Consider the following 17,496-nt stretch of genomic DNA (forward strand, 5'->3'; position numbering starts at 1 on the left):
CGTAGTGTATAGCGCGTCATGAGAGGCCGCCAGCTGTCAGGCCGCTTTTCCGCGCGTATGCATGTGTGTGTGCGCGCGCGCGCGTGGTGCATGATGCGAACGGAGTAGTGCATGCATCGTCGCCGTCGTCGCGGCCGTTCTTGGCAAGGGCAAGATTCGTACTTTATTTATCAATTATAGCGCTGATGCGCGGTGCGTAGCGTTAAATGTGCGTGCAGGATGTCGAACCCAGGCGGTAGCAGGAGGAATGGAGCCATGAAGATCCGTTTGACGAGTGAGTGCGGAGCATTAATCCCGACAACGTCGGGCGCTATGCGTGAAAGTCACGGTTTGGTTTGCACGCACGACGAGAGAACACCTACCTACAGTACCTACCTACCTATCCACCTACCTACGCTCGGCCTGTTTTTGTTTGGGCATCGTTCAATATGGCCCCGCGTGCGCCGTGTTCTTCCGCGGGGAGGCTTCGACGCGAAACGTCAAAACGTTCGGGGGGATACCCTGAATGAACGATACAAGTTTCGCCGTGGCTCCCTCGCCCTTTTGGTTATGTGCTTACCTCCTTCGGCAACGGGGGCGACCCCACCGCGAGCACTCTCCGGGAGGTCAATGAAAATCTTAATTGTGAATAGTCGAGAAGTGTCATTATCTCCATGATATCCTTGACAAGGCTCATGCAAGGAATTTTTTCAGGCATTATATGCTATGTGAATTTGAGGCAAAACATGATTAACTGCCATTAAATTTCTGATTCTATATGTAGGATTTTTTTTAAATAAAAAGTACAGAAAGAATATATATACACAGAAAAATTAGGCTTATTTTTAGCTGATATTATTTTTTAAATATTTTTAAAATTTTATATATATTGCATTATTTCTCGCTATCACTTTTATTCGTGTTATAAACGACATTATCAACAATTTGTACGAGTTATAATATTATTGATATATTAAGCTTAAATTGAGACGTCTCTCATGATAATGAAGATATAGTAGTATTCAATTATATATAATTCAATTATATATAATTATATATAATAGTTCAAAGAATATTATCCCATACGTAATACATATAAACAGACAGTGCAAGTTTTAGACTATCATTATTGAATCGAATTTTGTTATAAAGTTTTTTAAAATTTTATTGATTAAATGTTATATTAACGTAGAAAAATTGTAAAGTAATATATTTAATTCATTAAATTATATATATAATAATATATCATTATATATATATATATATATATATATATATATATATATATATATATATTGATATATTAGTTTTTTACAAAAATATATATTCATGATTTTATATGTTTTAGTCTTATGCGCCCGTAACCTCGCAAGAAAGGATTTATTTCGTAAGTTTACTTTTTCTACTTTTTTTCATAAAGAGATTAGTATGTAAAAATATAAATGAACAATTTAAGAACAATTTTTCTTGTAGGCTTACCCGATCCTTTTGCTAAGATAACTGTCGATGGTTCTGGACAATGTCACAGTACAGATACTTGTAAAGCGACGCTTGATCCTAAATGGAATCAACATTATGATTTGTGAGTATCTTTTTAAATTAAATATAAAATCTGTTTTGTGTTAATGTGTAGAGAAAAAATCATTTATTTATTTATGCAGATACATTGGAAAGAATGATGGAATCACTATATCTGTATGGAATTACAGAAAATTTCATAAAAAACAAGGTGGAGGATTTCTAGGATGTGTATGCATATTATCAAATACCATTCAAAGACTTAAAGATACAGGATGTATGTTTGTGCTTGTTTTATGTTATATAATTATATTTTATTCTTGCCTCTAATAAAATCCAAAATATTTAAATATTGATTTAGGCTTGTTTTCATGATTTCAAAAGTAATAATATTTTTTACAATAAGTGAAAAGGCAATGTATAATTTTATATCTGTACTTTTTTAGATATGCTTTTTAAAGTCAATATATTGAATATCTCTATATATGTTCTTTTTAAAGGAGAAGAAAACATTTTATATATGTTGCAATTATTTTTTTCTAAAGATTACTTTTACTATTTGCAATGTGTATACTTTTAGATCAACGTTTAGATTTATGTAAAGCTCGTTCGGATGACACAGACGTTGTGAAAGGGCAAATTGTAGTATCCTTAATGTCACGAGACGGTCACAATGGTGCTGTAAGTAATACGATCGGTCATAACGCTGTGGTCGACGTGCTTGGTGATTTGAGTTGTCCGAACGATTTACCGGATGGATGGGAAGAAAGAAGAACCGAAACCGGTCGACTTTACTATGTAAATCATTATACGAAAAGCACGCAATGGATCCGTCCAAATGTTCGGTAATGCTCAATATCTATGTATATTGCTGAAATACAATGTATAATATGAAATTTATTCGATTAATATTTTTTATAGGCCTAACAATGCTATTATACCGACAACACCGGAACCTCCTCCGTTGCTGTCATCAGAACCGACATCTCCCAGCAGTAGCACAAGCTCGCCAAATGTGAGAAATGAAGAGAGTCCTGCAAGACACACGTCGTCTGAATGGAATAATGGAGACGGGACACCCAATCAAACGCCTAGTCGAGACAACTCGACGCAAAATACCCCGAGAAGTACACCAACAGAAACAGTTCTGTTGTTGCAGCAGCAACAACAGAATCGCAATCAGCAACAGAATCATCATATGAGAAACCTGACATCGGTGGCGTCCGTGAGAGATCGGCGCCCCATTAGAGGAATCGATGAACAAAATGGCAATCAAAACATAAACGGAAGGATAGAACGTGGTTCCAACAGCGGGAGCCAAACGCGAAGGCCTAATCGCAGCAACAGAAATAGAAATAATGTATCGAATAGCGATAGACGAACTGATCCTCCGCAACCATCGGACTTACCTCGTGGTTACGGTATGAATCAAATAACAGTATAATTTTTTTTTAAATACAATACACTATTTAATAGAAAACAAAACTTATTTAGAAAATATAGTATTAATTTTTATTATATATATATATAGAAATGAGGAAAACTCAACAAGGCCAAGTATATTTCTATCATGTACCAACTGCATATTCTACTTGGCATGATCCGAGGATACCACGTGATTTACAAGCTAACGAATTAACGAACGAACTTGGCCCTCTTCCTAGCGGATGGGAAATGAGACAGACTCAGACCGGACGGGTATATTTCGTAGATCACAATAATAGGACAACACAATTTACTGATCCCAGGCTGTCCAGTCAAATCATAAGCAAACTGTTAAAGTAAATATAGAATAAATATTAAGTAGAAGAGTATATTTATGATTACAACATAATATATATAATTATTATTGTTTTATTGATAGTAGGAGACAAAATAATAATATGAACTATCAAACCACGAATAATGCAAATAGTTCTGTAACGAGTGAAACTACTGAGGCGGATACAACAAGTTCATCAATGGTTCAATCTAACACGTCACACCAGTCAACAAGAAATGAAAATGGGAATAACAATAATTCTCCAACAAGTGAGTGTAGTTACAAATTTTAAAAAAAAATATTCTTGAAAAAAAAAGAAAATTTTTTAAATATCTTATGTACATTATATCTTTGCTTTGTATATATTTTACATATTTGATAACATTCGCACAATGTAGATCACGTAATCTACTTATTTTCAAACAAAAACAAAACATGTGCCTTACAATTTTATCTTATCTACAATATGTCTATCTGTGTAGCTGTTAATCAGTCTCAGTTATTATTTTGTCATTTGGACAGAATGCCATTCCTTTTCGGGAGAGTTTTGTTCATCAGGGCACATTATTGTAAAGATTAAAACTTTTAATTTTATGTTAGTGTTATTAGTACACTTGTATAAAAAAATTTTTTTTTTAAATTTTAGTGGAAAGCACGTCATCTCAAAATGCTCAAACAGTGTCAGAATTACCAAAAGAGCTTATGGATAACGAGCTTCTTCCAAAATACAAACGTGATTTGGTAGCGAAGTTGAAATGTCTTCGAGCGGAATTGAACGCGCTTCAACCTCAGAGTGGACATTGTAGATTAGAGGTGTCAAGAAATGAAATATTTGAAGTGAGCAATTTTTTAAAAGTATTTACTTATTTTTTTTTTAATTTTAATACATGGTTATCAATATAAAAAATTCAGAGTGTTTCCTTTTACAAGAGTTTCTTTTTATAAGCAATGCTTTGTTCTTATAGGAATCGTATAGACTGATAATGAAAATGCGCCCGAAAGATATGCGTAAAAGACTCATGGTCAAATTTCGTGGTGAAGAAGGTCTGGATTACGGTGGCGTGGCGCGTGAGTGGCTATATTTGTTGTCTCATGAGATGCTAAACCCGCAATACGGACTCTTTCAATATTCGAGGGATGATAACTACACTCTGCAAATTAATCCGGATTCAGGCATAAATCCGGAACATTTATCATACTTTCATTTTGCCGGGAGGATTATAGGCATTGCCGTTTTTCATGGTCACCACATTGATGGTGGTTTCACGACTCCGTTTTATAAAATGTTGCTTAACAAAGGTATAACGTTGAATGATATAGAAGGGGTCGATCCAGAACTGCACAGGAGCCTTACATGGATGCTGTAAGTAACATATTTTTTTCTAGGAAATTTATTAATATTTAATATTTATTAATATTTCTTAATATTTAATATTTAATATTTTTGCTTTGGAAACAAATGTCACAGATAATTTCAAAAACTTATTATTTATATTTTTCGTTATTAGGGAAAATAGCATAGACGGCGTGTTGGATGCCACGTTTTCTGTAGAACATAGCAGTTTTGGTATGTTGAAAAATCACGAATTAAAACCAGGCGGTAAAGACATTGCGGTAACGGAAGAAAACAAGAAGGAATATGTTCGTTTATATGTAAACTATCGATTCATGCGAGGTATCGAGCAACAATTCTTAGCATTACAAAAAGGATTTCACGAATTGATTCCTCCTCTATTACTGAGACCGTTCGACGAGCGTGAATTAGAATTAGTTATTGGTGGTTTGGGCACTATCGATATAAACGATTGGAAAATGCATACTCGTCTCAAGCATTGTACGCCCGATACCCCGGTTGTCCAATGGTTTTGGCAGATAGTAGAGTCGTATGGCGAAGAAATGAGGGCAAGATTACTTCAATTCGTCACCGGCAGTTCCAGGGTTCCGTTACAAGGATTCAAAGCTTTACAAGGTAAATGTTCACTTAATATCAGCTCTTTAAACACATCGCGTTAAAAATATCATTGTAGCATTTTGTACTGTGTTTTGATTTATAGGATCGACTGGAGCGGCGGGTCCTCGACTTTTCACAATACACGCCGTTGATGCACCGAGCGAAAATCTACCAAAAGCGCATACTTGTTTCAATAGAATAGACATACCGCAAAATTATCCGACTTATCAAAAAATGCTTGACAAACTCACACAAGCGGTTGAAGAAACTTGCGGCTTTGCAGTCGAATAAGAAGGTATGTTTTTGCAGACTTGTCATGATCATTTCTGTATGCTAAAACATATTTAGGCAATCCGAGAAAGTGAATTTTCATGATAGATAACGTTATTTCTAAAAAAATACTATGTTTATTCTCTACATTGATAAAACACCACATACACAAGATGAGTTTTAGGAGAATTATAGAAAGAAAGTGTTATGTAAGATATCAGCGCGATATCTTGTTGACTTGTGTACAAATATGAATGGCCTTGCAATTATGAATCATGATCGGTACCTTGCATATCCAACAAAATGATTTACGTCCACTTTTAAACAAGTTTGAGTAACGATTTTTAAAATATTATTGGTTTTTTAAATATTATTTGGTTTAATAACTCAAGCTGTACGAGGATCATTACAGTTTTACAAGAAATATTTTGATCAATCTGTTTTTTATATTTGTATACATTTGAAAGTTTTATTAATTTTATTTCTATTAATTAAAATCATTGAAAATCATTTTGTTAAGTTTAACAAAGTTAGATTCGCGTTAATCGAATTATGATATAAATGTAGGACAGAGTATGTATGCAAGTTTTATAAAAGATAAAATCTGAAAGATTATATATTATTATTATATGATGTTCATATATTGTACAGATTTTTTATTGAAACACGAAAAAAGTACACGAATCAAGAATCTCGCGGTTGTAAATGTAGCAATAGATGATGCAATAGGGAATCAATTCACACAACTAACAATGCGATTCATATTTGGAAGTTTTTAATTGTCACTCTTATCACACACACATGAATAACATTTGCAAACTGCACTGTCAATTAATTTCATATCAGTTATCTATCGAATAATAGGAATTAGTGTGTTAAATGAAAATTACATATATGTATGAAATTCTAGTAGGAGTAGACATCAACTAAGCACAATGCTGGCAATCTAGTATTTTGAAATGTATTACGACCTTGATGTCTCTTCTTAGACAAGAAGTGGAAAGTTTGTATATATATATATAGAGATATAATAATAATAATAATTCTGAACGCAAATGTTTAATTGAAATGAAATTTATATTACAGAATTATTCTGATTTATAGAGAGTATAGAAATAATAATAATATTATTATTGGAAAGTGTATTTTCAAATTCTGTGTTAAATCATTAATTTGAAGTAACATATATGATATATGTTTTTTATCAAAGAGCTCTCTCTGCAAATATAAATTGACTTACATTTCATTTTTTTTATTATTATTGATTATTATTTGACATCATTACTATTTATTTTTTATGCGCAGATAATATTTTGAAACTAATTATATTTTTACTCTTCAGGCTTGTAATATATTGAACCTAATATATTGTAACATTTTCGTTCAGAGCTTTTGCGATCAACAAATGTTATCGTTGTGTAAGTCCAACAAGATCATTTGTTGCTTGTTAAGAATTGATATTATCGAATGCGTTGACAAGATGTAAATAATTTATTAGAGATTAGTATAATAGAGTAATATGTAATAAAAGTAGCGTTTCAGGCATAGATCGGACGTACTCGATTGTACACGTACGGCTCTGCAATGGAATCACGCTGATTTTAATATTGACATTTACAATTGTGTACATTGGCTTTAATTTTAAAGCATACTTATCTAAGGAAAGAGTTCAATCGACGGGTTTATGTAAGTTTATAATGTTTCGATCGAACTGACTTTTGTGTTTGAATACTTTACGAAACATATCCATATATCTTACTAAGCTTTTAGTAAGATATAGCGCTATTTCTCTCTTATTTATCGTACGAAATTTTTATTTTAGTCCAATATATGATACTATTGTAAAACTGTCTAATTCATAACATGCATGAATCACCGATTTGTATAATTACTACATTATTATGTATTTGTATCATGCACATAACTGTGATGGAACATATCGTAGACGAAAACCACAGTGTGAAGGGCACCTAAAGTCTCCTTTTTCAAATCTTGAGAATTGGTGCATAATTTTATGTTCACTTTTTTATACACGATATCATATATATATATAGTTTTGTTAGTTCTTCTTTGGAATAAAACGTTCCCATATCTTGTCTGAGTTGTGCGAAGTGTCGTCAGTGTCACCCGTTTTCAATGTCTGAAACACGGTCTGAATACTGAACGTGATTATAACGAGGAACGTAATTATTACGACTCACAAGTAGGATAATGGGTAGCTCTTAGAGCGCTAAGCTCACATAAATGGACATTTCTGTAGTAATGTCTGTATTCTATTGCGTTTATTTCAACACGAATCATAGTCTGTTTCTCGGATGCAGTAAATGCTTCAATACATATTTTATCAGCGATATATATATATATATGCTAAAAAATCCACTAATTTTTTACGAGATATATATAATTATGCCAAATATATGACATAATTAAGTAAAGAAGCTATTTTCGATATCTAGAGATTGCTACAAATTTAAGATTAACACCAGACTACAGGCAATCGAGAAAGTTGATAAAAATGCAGAGATTTATTGAGATTGAATCAATACATATTAAGATTAATGAATTTTTATTTTCACATTTTAGATATTTTCTTTATATTAAAATTTTATTAAAAAACATTTTAAACATAAGAGATTTTACAATAGAAAACTTCTCTTATAATTTCTTTATTGCTTTCTTTTTTTATTACTTTGATCATTATCTTGTCACTATATAGCAATAAAGGCCTTGAACGTGCCTTGTTGTTGGTGTTAATGATAAACAGGAAAAATTGTATTTATACAATATTTTAGGATGTGATATAAATTTTATCCTCCTTTCAAAACAAATATATATATATATATATATATATATATATATATATATATATATATATATATATAAACATATATGTTACACAAGTGTCAGTTTATACTATGATGATCATATGAATGAATAAAAAAAAATGACAGAGTAATGATAAGATTACAATTCAACTATGAAGAATAGCCAAAGAAGTATCTTGAAAAATTAAATATCTGTTATTTAGAAGGATTTTTATCTATATATTAGCTACATCTAAAAAAAACTAGAATATTATGAATAATTTGCAATTTCTTAATCTATCATTTGTAATTTCTAATTTGTCATTAAATTAATGTCTCTTTCTAAAATGAGTTACATGTTACACATGTGTTAGATGGGTGATATTTAACATCGAAAACTAGATACTGAATATTGTATATATACATATACTTTGTGAATTATGTTATTATAATTTTAATGTTAGTGATGTGTATAGGGAAATTACACATTTAGTCAAAATTATTATATTGGATGATAAAATATGATTACTCTGTTATTTGTCGAATATATGTTGGAAGGAAAGGAATTATGAATAAAGATGAAGAGATAAAAAAGAAAATAAGAGAGACAATATTTAGGATTCACATAAAATATATATAAATGAATATATTGCATATTAGTATATTGCACAAAATAAATTTGCTTGCAAGCGGTAAATATTGCAGAAAAGTTTGTGAATTAGAAAGGAGATACACAAATTTAAATATATTATGATTAAGATTTGCAATTTGTTTTATGTAAAATAGCAATAATCTTGAGTCTCTTTTTAATCCTTTATCTTATCCTGCTGGATTATCAGAATCAGTTAGACAAAACCTGCAAAAGTGTTATATCTATTTAGAAACGATACAGCTTTGTATATACATATGTTGAAACTTTACCAATAAAAACAATAAGAGATATATTGATAAAGGATTGAACACATACAGTATGAAAAAAAATGATAATAAATAACTTCGCAGTAACTATTATAGATACCGGTTTTTTTATGTCAATTAGCCGATGTTGAAGTATTAGGATTATTATAAGAATATTTTTTATGACCGATTATAAAGACAGAATCTAATTGCGCCGGTTGACAAAAAATTTGTATTTTAAAAAAATTAAGATTTATAGTTAGCAATTCTCTCTCTAAAAATTTGTGAACAAATTTGCACAAATCATAAATTAATATATATAATTAATATATTATTATTTATAATTTTAGATTATAAATGACTGTCTCTCCTTCGTGCTGGTAATTGGGAGATTATTATGCATATTACTATATATATATATATATTATTGCGAATGTATTATTATTACAGCTAAAATCTCTCATGTTTCTTAGTATGGTCATTTTATTGCGCAAGCCTTTCAGGAAACAAGTGTACATAATTTTTCCTTTTGTATTCTGGACGAAATGTATATTTTAATAAAATATTCAAAGTATGGATTTTTTTTTAATGTTTATGTGATTTAGTGGTTTCTTTTCCTGAGTGGGAGTCTCCATTTTCAACTGTTTTTTTGTGGAGAGACAAAGTCAGAATGGCAGTAATATTTCCTCTTTTTATTATATGAGGTGTGTAGGTATTTGGTTTTGCTTCAATACGAGAAAAATAATAAACAGACAAACAATACATTCTGGCATACAAAGTTATAATCAAAACAATATAGTGCGATATTAGAACAAAAAAATCATCTTAAGATCACGAATAGAGTCAAGAATCGAGAAAAGAGTTCTGCTAAGAACGTAATTATACAAATAGCTATTTCTCTTACGATTGAAATATACTATATGACATTTAAATAGATTAAAGTTTGTTATTTGCTTGGCTCCAGGCATCAAATCTAAGAAGATCTTGCTATAGGTAAAAGGCATCAATAGAATTAGTGATTCGACAGAAAATATTTAAATCGTCGGTTTAGAGTAAACAATTAGAGTGAATAAATACTTACTTAAATCGTTAATAAATATATTAAACAATAAAGAATTCAAATGAGGAATTCCCCTTGAAAATCCCTCAAGGATTGACTTAAAGATTTTTAGCATAAATCCTAATTCAATAAAAATAATTTGGATTCTTTTACCATTTTTTTTATTCTATTTTACAATTTGAGATCTATTTTTTATAAAGCTTGATAGACAGTCCAAGAAAGTTACCTATACCAAGAGCACAAAGCTTATTAATTAGTACCATGATTAATACTATCAAAAACTTTTTCAAAATCAGTATAAATAAGAATAAAATTATCTTTGAATATAATCATTTAATTTATTTAGACGCATCATTTTTCCATAGTATTTTTATATATAAAGTACAATAAAATATCATTATATCACCATTTTTATAAAGTACAGTAAAATATCATTATATCACAATTATATCATCATTATTCATACAATATATCATATTTCATACACCTCTTGAAAAGCCATTGGAAAGAAGAGATTTAAAAGGAAAATATTTAACAAGTTAAGAAGTATATATTATAGAAACTTGCAATCCTCTTTGCATTCTCTTCTAATCTGTTAAGTTATCACAAAATATGATGCTCGCCATAAATTATCGCGTCAATAAATTTTTTAATTTTTCTATAGTCAAGGCACGAATCTCTTGGAACGATAATATAATATTATAATCTCTTTCAAGAATTTGTTTTATTTCCATGTAAACCAGTGAATCGATACCCAATTTTTCGAAGTTGTCATCGGATGGACATTTTCAATACCAAAGATGTTGCAAATAATTTGGTCAAAGTCAACTTTATCACTGTTACTCTCGGATTTTTCGGCTACCATTACGGATGATAATACTGGATATAGTTGTTGAAGAAAAATGTCTGTAGTTGCAAGACGGCTGGTCATACGTTGCGGTAAAATAGCGCTTGTATAGATGTTCTAAATCTTTGTATCTATAAAAACAATTAATATCATATAATAATATCAAGAGATAAAAAAACAATTATTGTTGACTTTAACGATCTGCGAGAACATTTTATATAATATTTAAATGCTTTCTAATTTGTTATTCTTTTTTTAATAATAACATTAATATTTGTTAATTATTTTAAACAAAATAGTTTATCTTCAACAATTATTTTTTGATACTGTCCCTGGTTATAAAATTATATATGATATAATAAAATAATATATGATATAGAATATATTATTTTATTATATCATATATAATTTTATTTCTTCTTCAAAGAATCAATGCGAACCACATGTTGATACTTATAAGATAGAATAAAGGCATTTTTGAACAAAATTTTTAAAATTAAAAAGGGCAGTAAGATTCGCGAAAAAAAATTGAGAATCAATGAATTTAATGAAAAGAGGTAAAGACGTAAATTTCACCTTTATATAAGCCGACATCTTTGATAGTACCCCATTGAATAGCAAGTCCGGGCAAATTAGCGGCGTGTCTTTGCTCCATCATTCTCTCCATAGCTGAATTCGCAAGATTGTAATTGGATTGACTCAGATTGCCACAGATGATATGGATGAAAACACAATAAAGTGATCCAATAATTGACAGGACTTTCTCGACGTCGCATCCAGATTTCTTGTACCGTTGACTTTTGGCAAAGATACTATTTCAAAGTTGGCTACCTGCAAGTGCTCAAGAAAACCGTTGCCTAGCACAGCTGCCAAATTAAATTATACCAATCGAAGCTAGTCGGTTGCTCTCGTCGATCAAACTTTGGGCACCTGATGGCATCGTGATGTCTGCCGTAGAGATAACGATTTTGATTCCCCTCTTGCGCCAATGTTGCACGCGAAATGTCTGATAACCGGTGCGTATATCGGTACGGGACATGAGAATAATGAATCTTGCATTTCCGCGATCTATCATCCAATTAGTCAATTCTAGATCGATTCCATCGAGACCGTCGATCAGCACATATGATTTCTCCGGACTCATGTAGATACGCGATACGGCCATTATCGTACTTTGGCATCGATAGCACATTTTTCTGCGGTTCCTCGTCTCGAATCTTCAGCAATATCTTGCCGATATGTTTCTCCGTCGCCATAAATCTGAATCCCTGCTCGAAGTATTCCTCCGAAAATACAGTTGTTGGCAACGGACGCACACACCGTTCTCGATTTCCTCCAAAACAGGCCTAATCGTTTCTCGCTTGGCCGCGTAGTCCTCGAACAATGTTTCCAGATGTATACCGTGGAAGGCGGTATTCTTTAAAAACATCGACATATCTATGCGGTTGCCATTTAACATGTCGTATTTCTCGATCTCGAGGAATCGACCATTGGTCGCGAGGCATCGTACACTGGCATGTAGTTTTTCTTCTGCAAGCGAATTTAGCACCACATCGACTTCACGTCCCTGAGTCTCGTCAAAGATCAATTGCTCAAAACTCGTATCTCGGGAACTACCGATGTGCCTATCGGTCAATTGCGGAAATGTTTTCTTGAGATATAACTGCTTTTCCAGCGTGCCGATAGTAGTGAAGACCGTACAGCCAATATGCAGCGCGATGGCGATTGCTGCTTGGCCAACACCGCCCGCATCGGAGTGAATCAACACACTCTCATCCGTTTTTAATTGACCTCGTAAAAATAAAGCGTAGTAACTGGTCGTATAAACGACCGGTATGATCGATCTGTTCCAATGTCTACTTGTACTTTCCAGAGAAAATCGTTATCTGGCAGCACGGTGGCCGCCAATTCCATTGCTTTAACTATACCCATCACTCTATCACCGCTCGAGTCTCTTCCAGAGAATTCAAGACCTAATAAACACTTCTTCATCCCTGATGATGAAATGATGCTCATTGATAGTGCTAGCATAACATCCCTATTGTTAACATAAAATTTATTTATTAATTGTATTTATCAATATGATAATATGTTATATTTATATTATTAATGAATCATTAAAAATGAATCACTTGCTTGAAGTTTAACAACGCATAGTACACACTGCAAAGTGTACTTTTATATTTGTTCTGACAATATGTTAACAGACTTGAATCCACTTCAAACTTCTTAAATCTCCAGTCGTCAGTGTATTCCTATAAGCGTGTTCCACTTGCACGTTGCTATTGCAATCTAATAATAAATGCTGATAGCTGCCCCATTGACCTCCCTTTAACACATTAGCCAATAGTTTTTTGTCCAATTGCTCCTCATAAAACTTTGCGGATAAATCAAATTTAGCAGCATTACTATCTTGAATGAAGACGCAACGCACATTTGCAATCTCACGCTGGACGGAGTTTATGAATCCGATCAGACCTGCAAATTAAAAGTAAGAATAGCTGATAAGATATTTGATAATGAATGTTCAAACAAAATTTAAAAGAAAAGATTAAATTGATATTTTTAAAAATTGGAAAAGAAAAAAAATATGTACTTTAACTATAATATTAGGCCCATGTATGATGTGTCGCTATGTTATGTCATTCGATGCGATTGGGTCAAACTGAAAAGAAAAATCCTGTACCATTTTTTTTTTATAATGCTTAATAATGAAGTTGTTATTGAATAAAGTCTGATTCGTCATCGCCAATCTTTAGCCGGCGCACATCGATGAGGCACTAATGACACTATCAGTCGCGCGGCTCACTGATAAGCTTCCGTCTAAAGGTCGGCGCTGATTGGCCAGATTTTACTCAAAAATAACAATTTCATGCAACTCGTACAGCAGAGAAGTCACGTGATCGAAATGGACAAATGAATGACGACAGTGTGACCGCTGATTCGTCCATTTTGATCACGTGACCTCTCTGCTGCATGAATTTTGCAGCACATGAAATTATATCTTAAAACGTCGTGAGCGCTGTAAGTTTGTTTCGGACCGCAGCCTAACTAGGAGTATGCATCTTCAATAGTCGTATCGTTGTTGCTTTGGTAAACCTGTAACCTAATCTAACACAACGTAAAACTAAAGTAACGCTTGGTAACGTCTCGATTTCTTGGACTATTTTGAAAAGAGTGATAATATGTAATAAATGGAAGCAATTTTCAATAAAAATTTATGGCAGTGAATGTATAAAAAATGGCGACGTTCGAAATATTGAGAAAAGATTACAGTGTGAGTGGAAAACGTTTAATAATAACAAGTTTATAACGTTGTTTTTTTCGACTTTAAAGTTATAGAATTGCAATGTATTTGTAATGTATTGTTTTGTTTTTCCATCTTCAGGATTATTTGCAACAATATTTTAAGCTGTCAGATGTCTCGTTGTTTCAAAAGAAATGCATCGAACGCTGCGCGAACGATGGCGACAGAAAAGCGGCGATCGATCAGGCGCTCCGAGACACTCTGTTGGTGATTTTGACAGAAAACGTTTCGGGGAACGTTCGTTCTCTAGAATTGTACATTACCTTCTGCATAGAGCTATGCAGGAAAGATTTGGCGACAGCGAGTATGCCAGTTATGCTCTTGGGTGATATTTTCGATTCGATGACCCTGGATAAATGCGAACAATTGTTCACCTTCGTAGAGAACAATGTTACTGTATGGAAGGAGGATCTGTTCTTCACTGCCTGCAAGAATAATTTATTAAGAATGTGCAATGATTTGTTGAGGAGGCTGTCGCGTTCACAGCAAACTGTATTTTGCGGCAGAATTTTACTGTTCTTGGCAAAGTTTTTTCCTTTCTCTGAGAGATCGGGTTTGAATATTGTTAGTGAATTTAATTTGGATAATTATACGGAATTTGGCTCAGAAAAAGTTGAAGGGGATGATCTAGAACAAATAACTAAAGATGATGACAAGTTAGAAAATAAAATACCAATTGATTATAATTTATACAGAAAATTTTGGGCTCTGCAAGACTTCTTCAGGAATCCAAATCAGTGTTATAACAAAATGCACTGGAAAGTTTTTTCAGCTGTTAGTTCATATCTTCTATGCAATCAGTAATACAGATTTTCATTACAGATGATATACTAATATATATATATATATTTTTAGCATGCCTCTAATGTGCTATCGGCATTTGCATCTTTTAAATTGGAGGAACAGCGTAGTTATCCTACAACATGTATAAAGATGGATTCTTCAATGGAAGGTTCTCACAAGGAAACCCATTATTTTGCAAAATATTTGACTAATCAGAAATTACTAGAATTGCAGCTGTCTGACTCCAATTTCAGACGATATGTATTGCTGCAATTTCTCATTCTTTTCCAGTATCTGAATAGCACTGTAAAATTCAAGGCGTAAGTATTTTATGCACTAATGCAATAAATATTTTGACGAATTTATAAGCTTTTTCCTTTTGTTAAATTAACAAATTGTTCGATAATAATCGAGCAATTTAGTAAATATGACAATAGTACAGTATTTCTGAATAGTCATAAAACAATGTTTGTTTTCCAAAGCTTCCTTGCCAGTGGCTATGAGACAAGGTCTGCTTTTCTTAAATTAAATGTTTCGTGAGATGTACATTATCAAAGCACTATGATGTTTGTCGTTTTTAAGTGAGACACATGAACTCAAACCAGATCAGGTGGAATGGGTGAAGACTATTACAGAACAAGTCTACACTTTATTAACTGAAACACCGCCCGACGGACCCTCGTTTGCGGAGACCGTGAAAAACATCTTAAAACGTGAGGAGCATTGGAACGCGTGGAAAAATGAGGGTTGTCCGCCGTTCAAGAGACCGGCGTCGGATGTCATCGGTAGTGACGAAGAACCGCGGAAATCGAAGAGATCGAGACGGAGAATCGGTGATGTAATTAGGGATGCGCAAGCCGTTGGCAAATATCATATGGGAAAGTAAATAGTTTTCTGTATGAAAGAATTAGATAATTTTAGTATCCTCGTGAGACTAAGTAATTAAACTTACGTTATTTCTTGATAGTCCAGAACTTACTAAATTGTGGAATCTATGTCCTAACAATCTTGAGGCATGCAAATCGAAAGATAGAGATTTCCTCCCGTCTTTAGAAACATACTTTGAAGATGCCATTATGGAATTAGATCCTGCTGCTATGGTTGATGATAAATACAAGTAAATACAAGTAAATACTTGTTTTACATCTGCTTTGATTGAAATTATTAACATTTTTGTATATTTCCTATACAGGAAAGTGAATGATGGTAATTTTGGTTGGAGAGCATTAAGATTGTTAGCAAGACGAAGTCCACATTTCTTCGTTCATGGCAATTATCCTATAAACAAATTGCCTGAATATCTTGAGACAATGATAAAAAAAATTGCCAAAGATCGTCCAGTAAGTATCCAATATTCATTTTTTTTTTTTTTAATATGTTCAATCTTGATTTTTTTGTGATCATGTTTCTTAGCAAACACAGTCTGACACGAAATTGGAAACCGAAGAAACTCCGCCGTCAGAATCTAACGATCAGGAATTTAACGAAGATGTCTTGAAACAGGACAGTGAACAGGATTCTGAGAGCGCCGATATAAAAGCCAGAAAATTGAATAAAGTTACACCAGAGATGGTAGGAAAATTATCGGAGAACCTGAAAAACGATTGGAAAAAATTAGCGACGAAATTTGGTTATACAAATGAGGAGGTATATAATGTTTTATTATAATATAATTTAACGGGTTAATAATGGAATCTTAACATTTGCAATATCCATTTTAGATTGCTTTTTTCGAAAGCAAAACAACACCATATGAACAATGCAAGACTATGCTTGAAATATGGGCAGAAGAGGATGAGGATGCGTCGGTCGAGAATTTAGCTTACATTTTAGAAGGTTTAAAATATACAGAAGCTTTAACAGTGCTCAAATCTTAAATATCCCTTTTTAATTTATTTAACGATAGAAATATAATTGTAACAATAAACCGTTCATAAGAACTGTATGATAACATTCCCGTTTGTAATAAAATTGTCAATCCTTGCATCAGACATATATTTTAATTTAAATAGATACAATAAAACCATTAATCCTCAATTATTCTGCTTAAATTTGCATTATTATAATACAATATCAATTTGATAACAAAAAATATCAGTTTGATAACAAAAATGGCATTTTACTATAATAGTTGCAAAGCGAAGACTATTTTTTTGTTACTTAACTTTTGTAATAAATGGAAAAAGATGGTATAAAAGATATAACATATAAAGATATCAGAAAAAATGCGCTAAGTTTTAAAATAATTGGAAGAAAATTAAATAATAATATATTATTAAATTGAATATAAAATAATATAAATCGAACATTTTATCAAT

At 32.2% G+C, this 17,496-nt stretch overlaps 2 protein-coding genes and 1 pseudogene across 6 annotated transcripts; 2 read left to right on the forward strand and 1 right to left on the reverse strand.

Annotated features, from left to right (window-relative positions):
- The first annotated feature begins 52 nt into the window (after positions 1-52).
- LOC126857724 (E3 ubiquitin-protein ligase SMURF2) lies at positions 53-9,770 on the forward strand. Of its 4 annotated transcripts, XM_050607429.1 has the most exons (13): positions 297-605; positions 1,328-1,366; positions 1,453-1,561; positions 1,641-1,774; positions 2,078-2,342; positions 2,419-2,918; positions 3,029-3,278; positions 3,362-3,528; positions 3,906-4,096; positions 4,225-4,622; positions 4,768-5,228; positions 5,314-5,505; positions 6,391-9,770. In XM_050607429.1, the coding sequence occupies exons 1-12, from the start codon at positions 506-508 to the stop codon at positions 5,499-5,501; spliced, it is 2,802 nt and encodes a 933-aa protein (XP_050463386.1). In that variant the 5' UTR covers positions 297-505; the 3' UTR covers positions 5,502-5,505; positions 6,391-9,770. The 4 variants fall into 4 exon arrangements, with proteins under 4 accessions (XP_050463388.1, XP_050463387.1, XP_050463386.1 ...); XM_050607431.1 differs by lacking the exon at positions 297-605 and adding an exon at positions 53-274 and having other exon boundaries at positions 5,314-9,770; XM_050607430.1 differs by having other exon boundaries at positions 296-605; positions 3,365-3,528; positions 5,314-9,770.
- Positions 9,771-10,578: 808 nt separating this feature from the next.
- LOC126857744 (fatty acid synthase-like) overlaps positions 10,579-17,496 on the reverse strand; it is a 124,538-nt pseudogene continuing 117,620 nt past the window's right edge.
- Positions 14,134-17,169, forward strand: LOC126857735 (THO complex subunit 1). Of its 2 annotated transcripts, XM_050607449.1 has the most exons (9): positions 14,134-14,365; positions 14,477-15,169; positions 15,251-15,498; positions 15,661-15,687; positions 15,761-16,060; positions 16,146-16,295; positions 16,371-16,518; positions 16,592-16,825; positions 16,900-17,169. In XM_050607449.1, exons 1-9 carry the CDS (start codon positions 14,330-14,332, stop codon positions 17,053-17,055), a joined length of 1,992 nt encoding a protein of 663 aa, XP_050463406.1. In that variant the 5' UTR covers positions 14,134-14,329; the 3' UTR covers positions 17,056-17,169. The 2 variants fall into 2 exon arrangements, with proteins under 2 accessions (XP_050463406.1, XP_050463407.1); XM_050607450.1 differs by lacking the exon at positions 15,661-15,687.

This window comes from Cataglyphis hispanica, chromosome 22 (assembly GCF_021464435.1).
Source record: "Cataglyphis hispanica isolate Lineage 1 chromosome 22, ULB_Chis1_1.0, whole genome shotgun sequence".
Taxonomy (NCBI): domain Eukaryota; kingdom Metazoa; phylum Arthropoda; class Insecta; order Hymenoptera; family Formicidae; genus Cataglyphis; species Cataglyphis hispanica.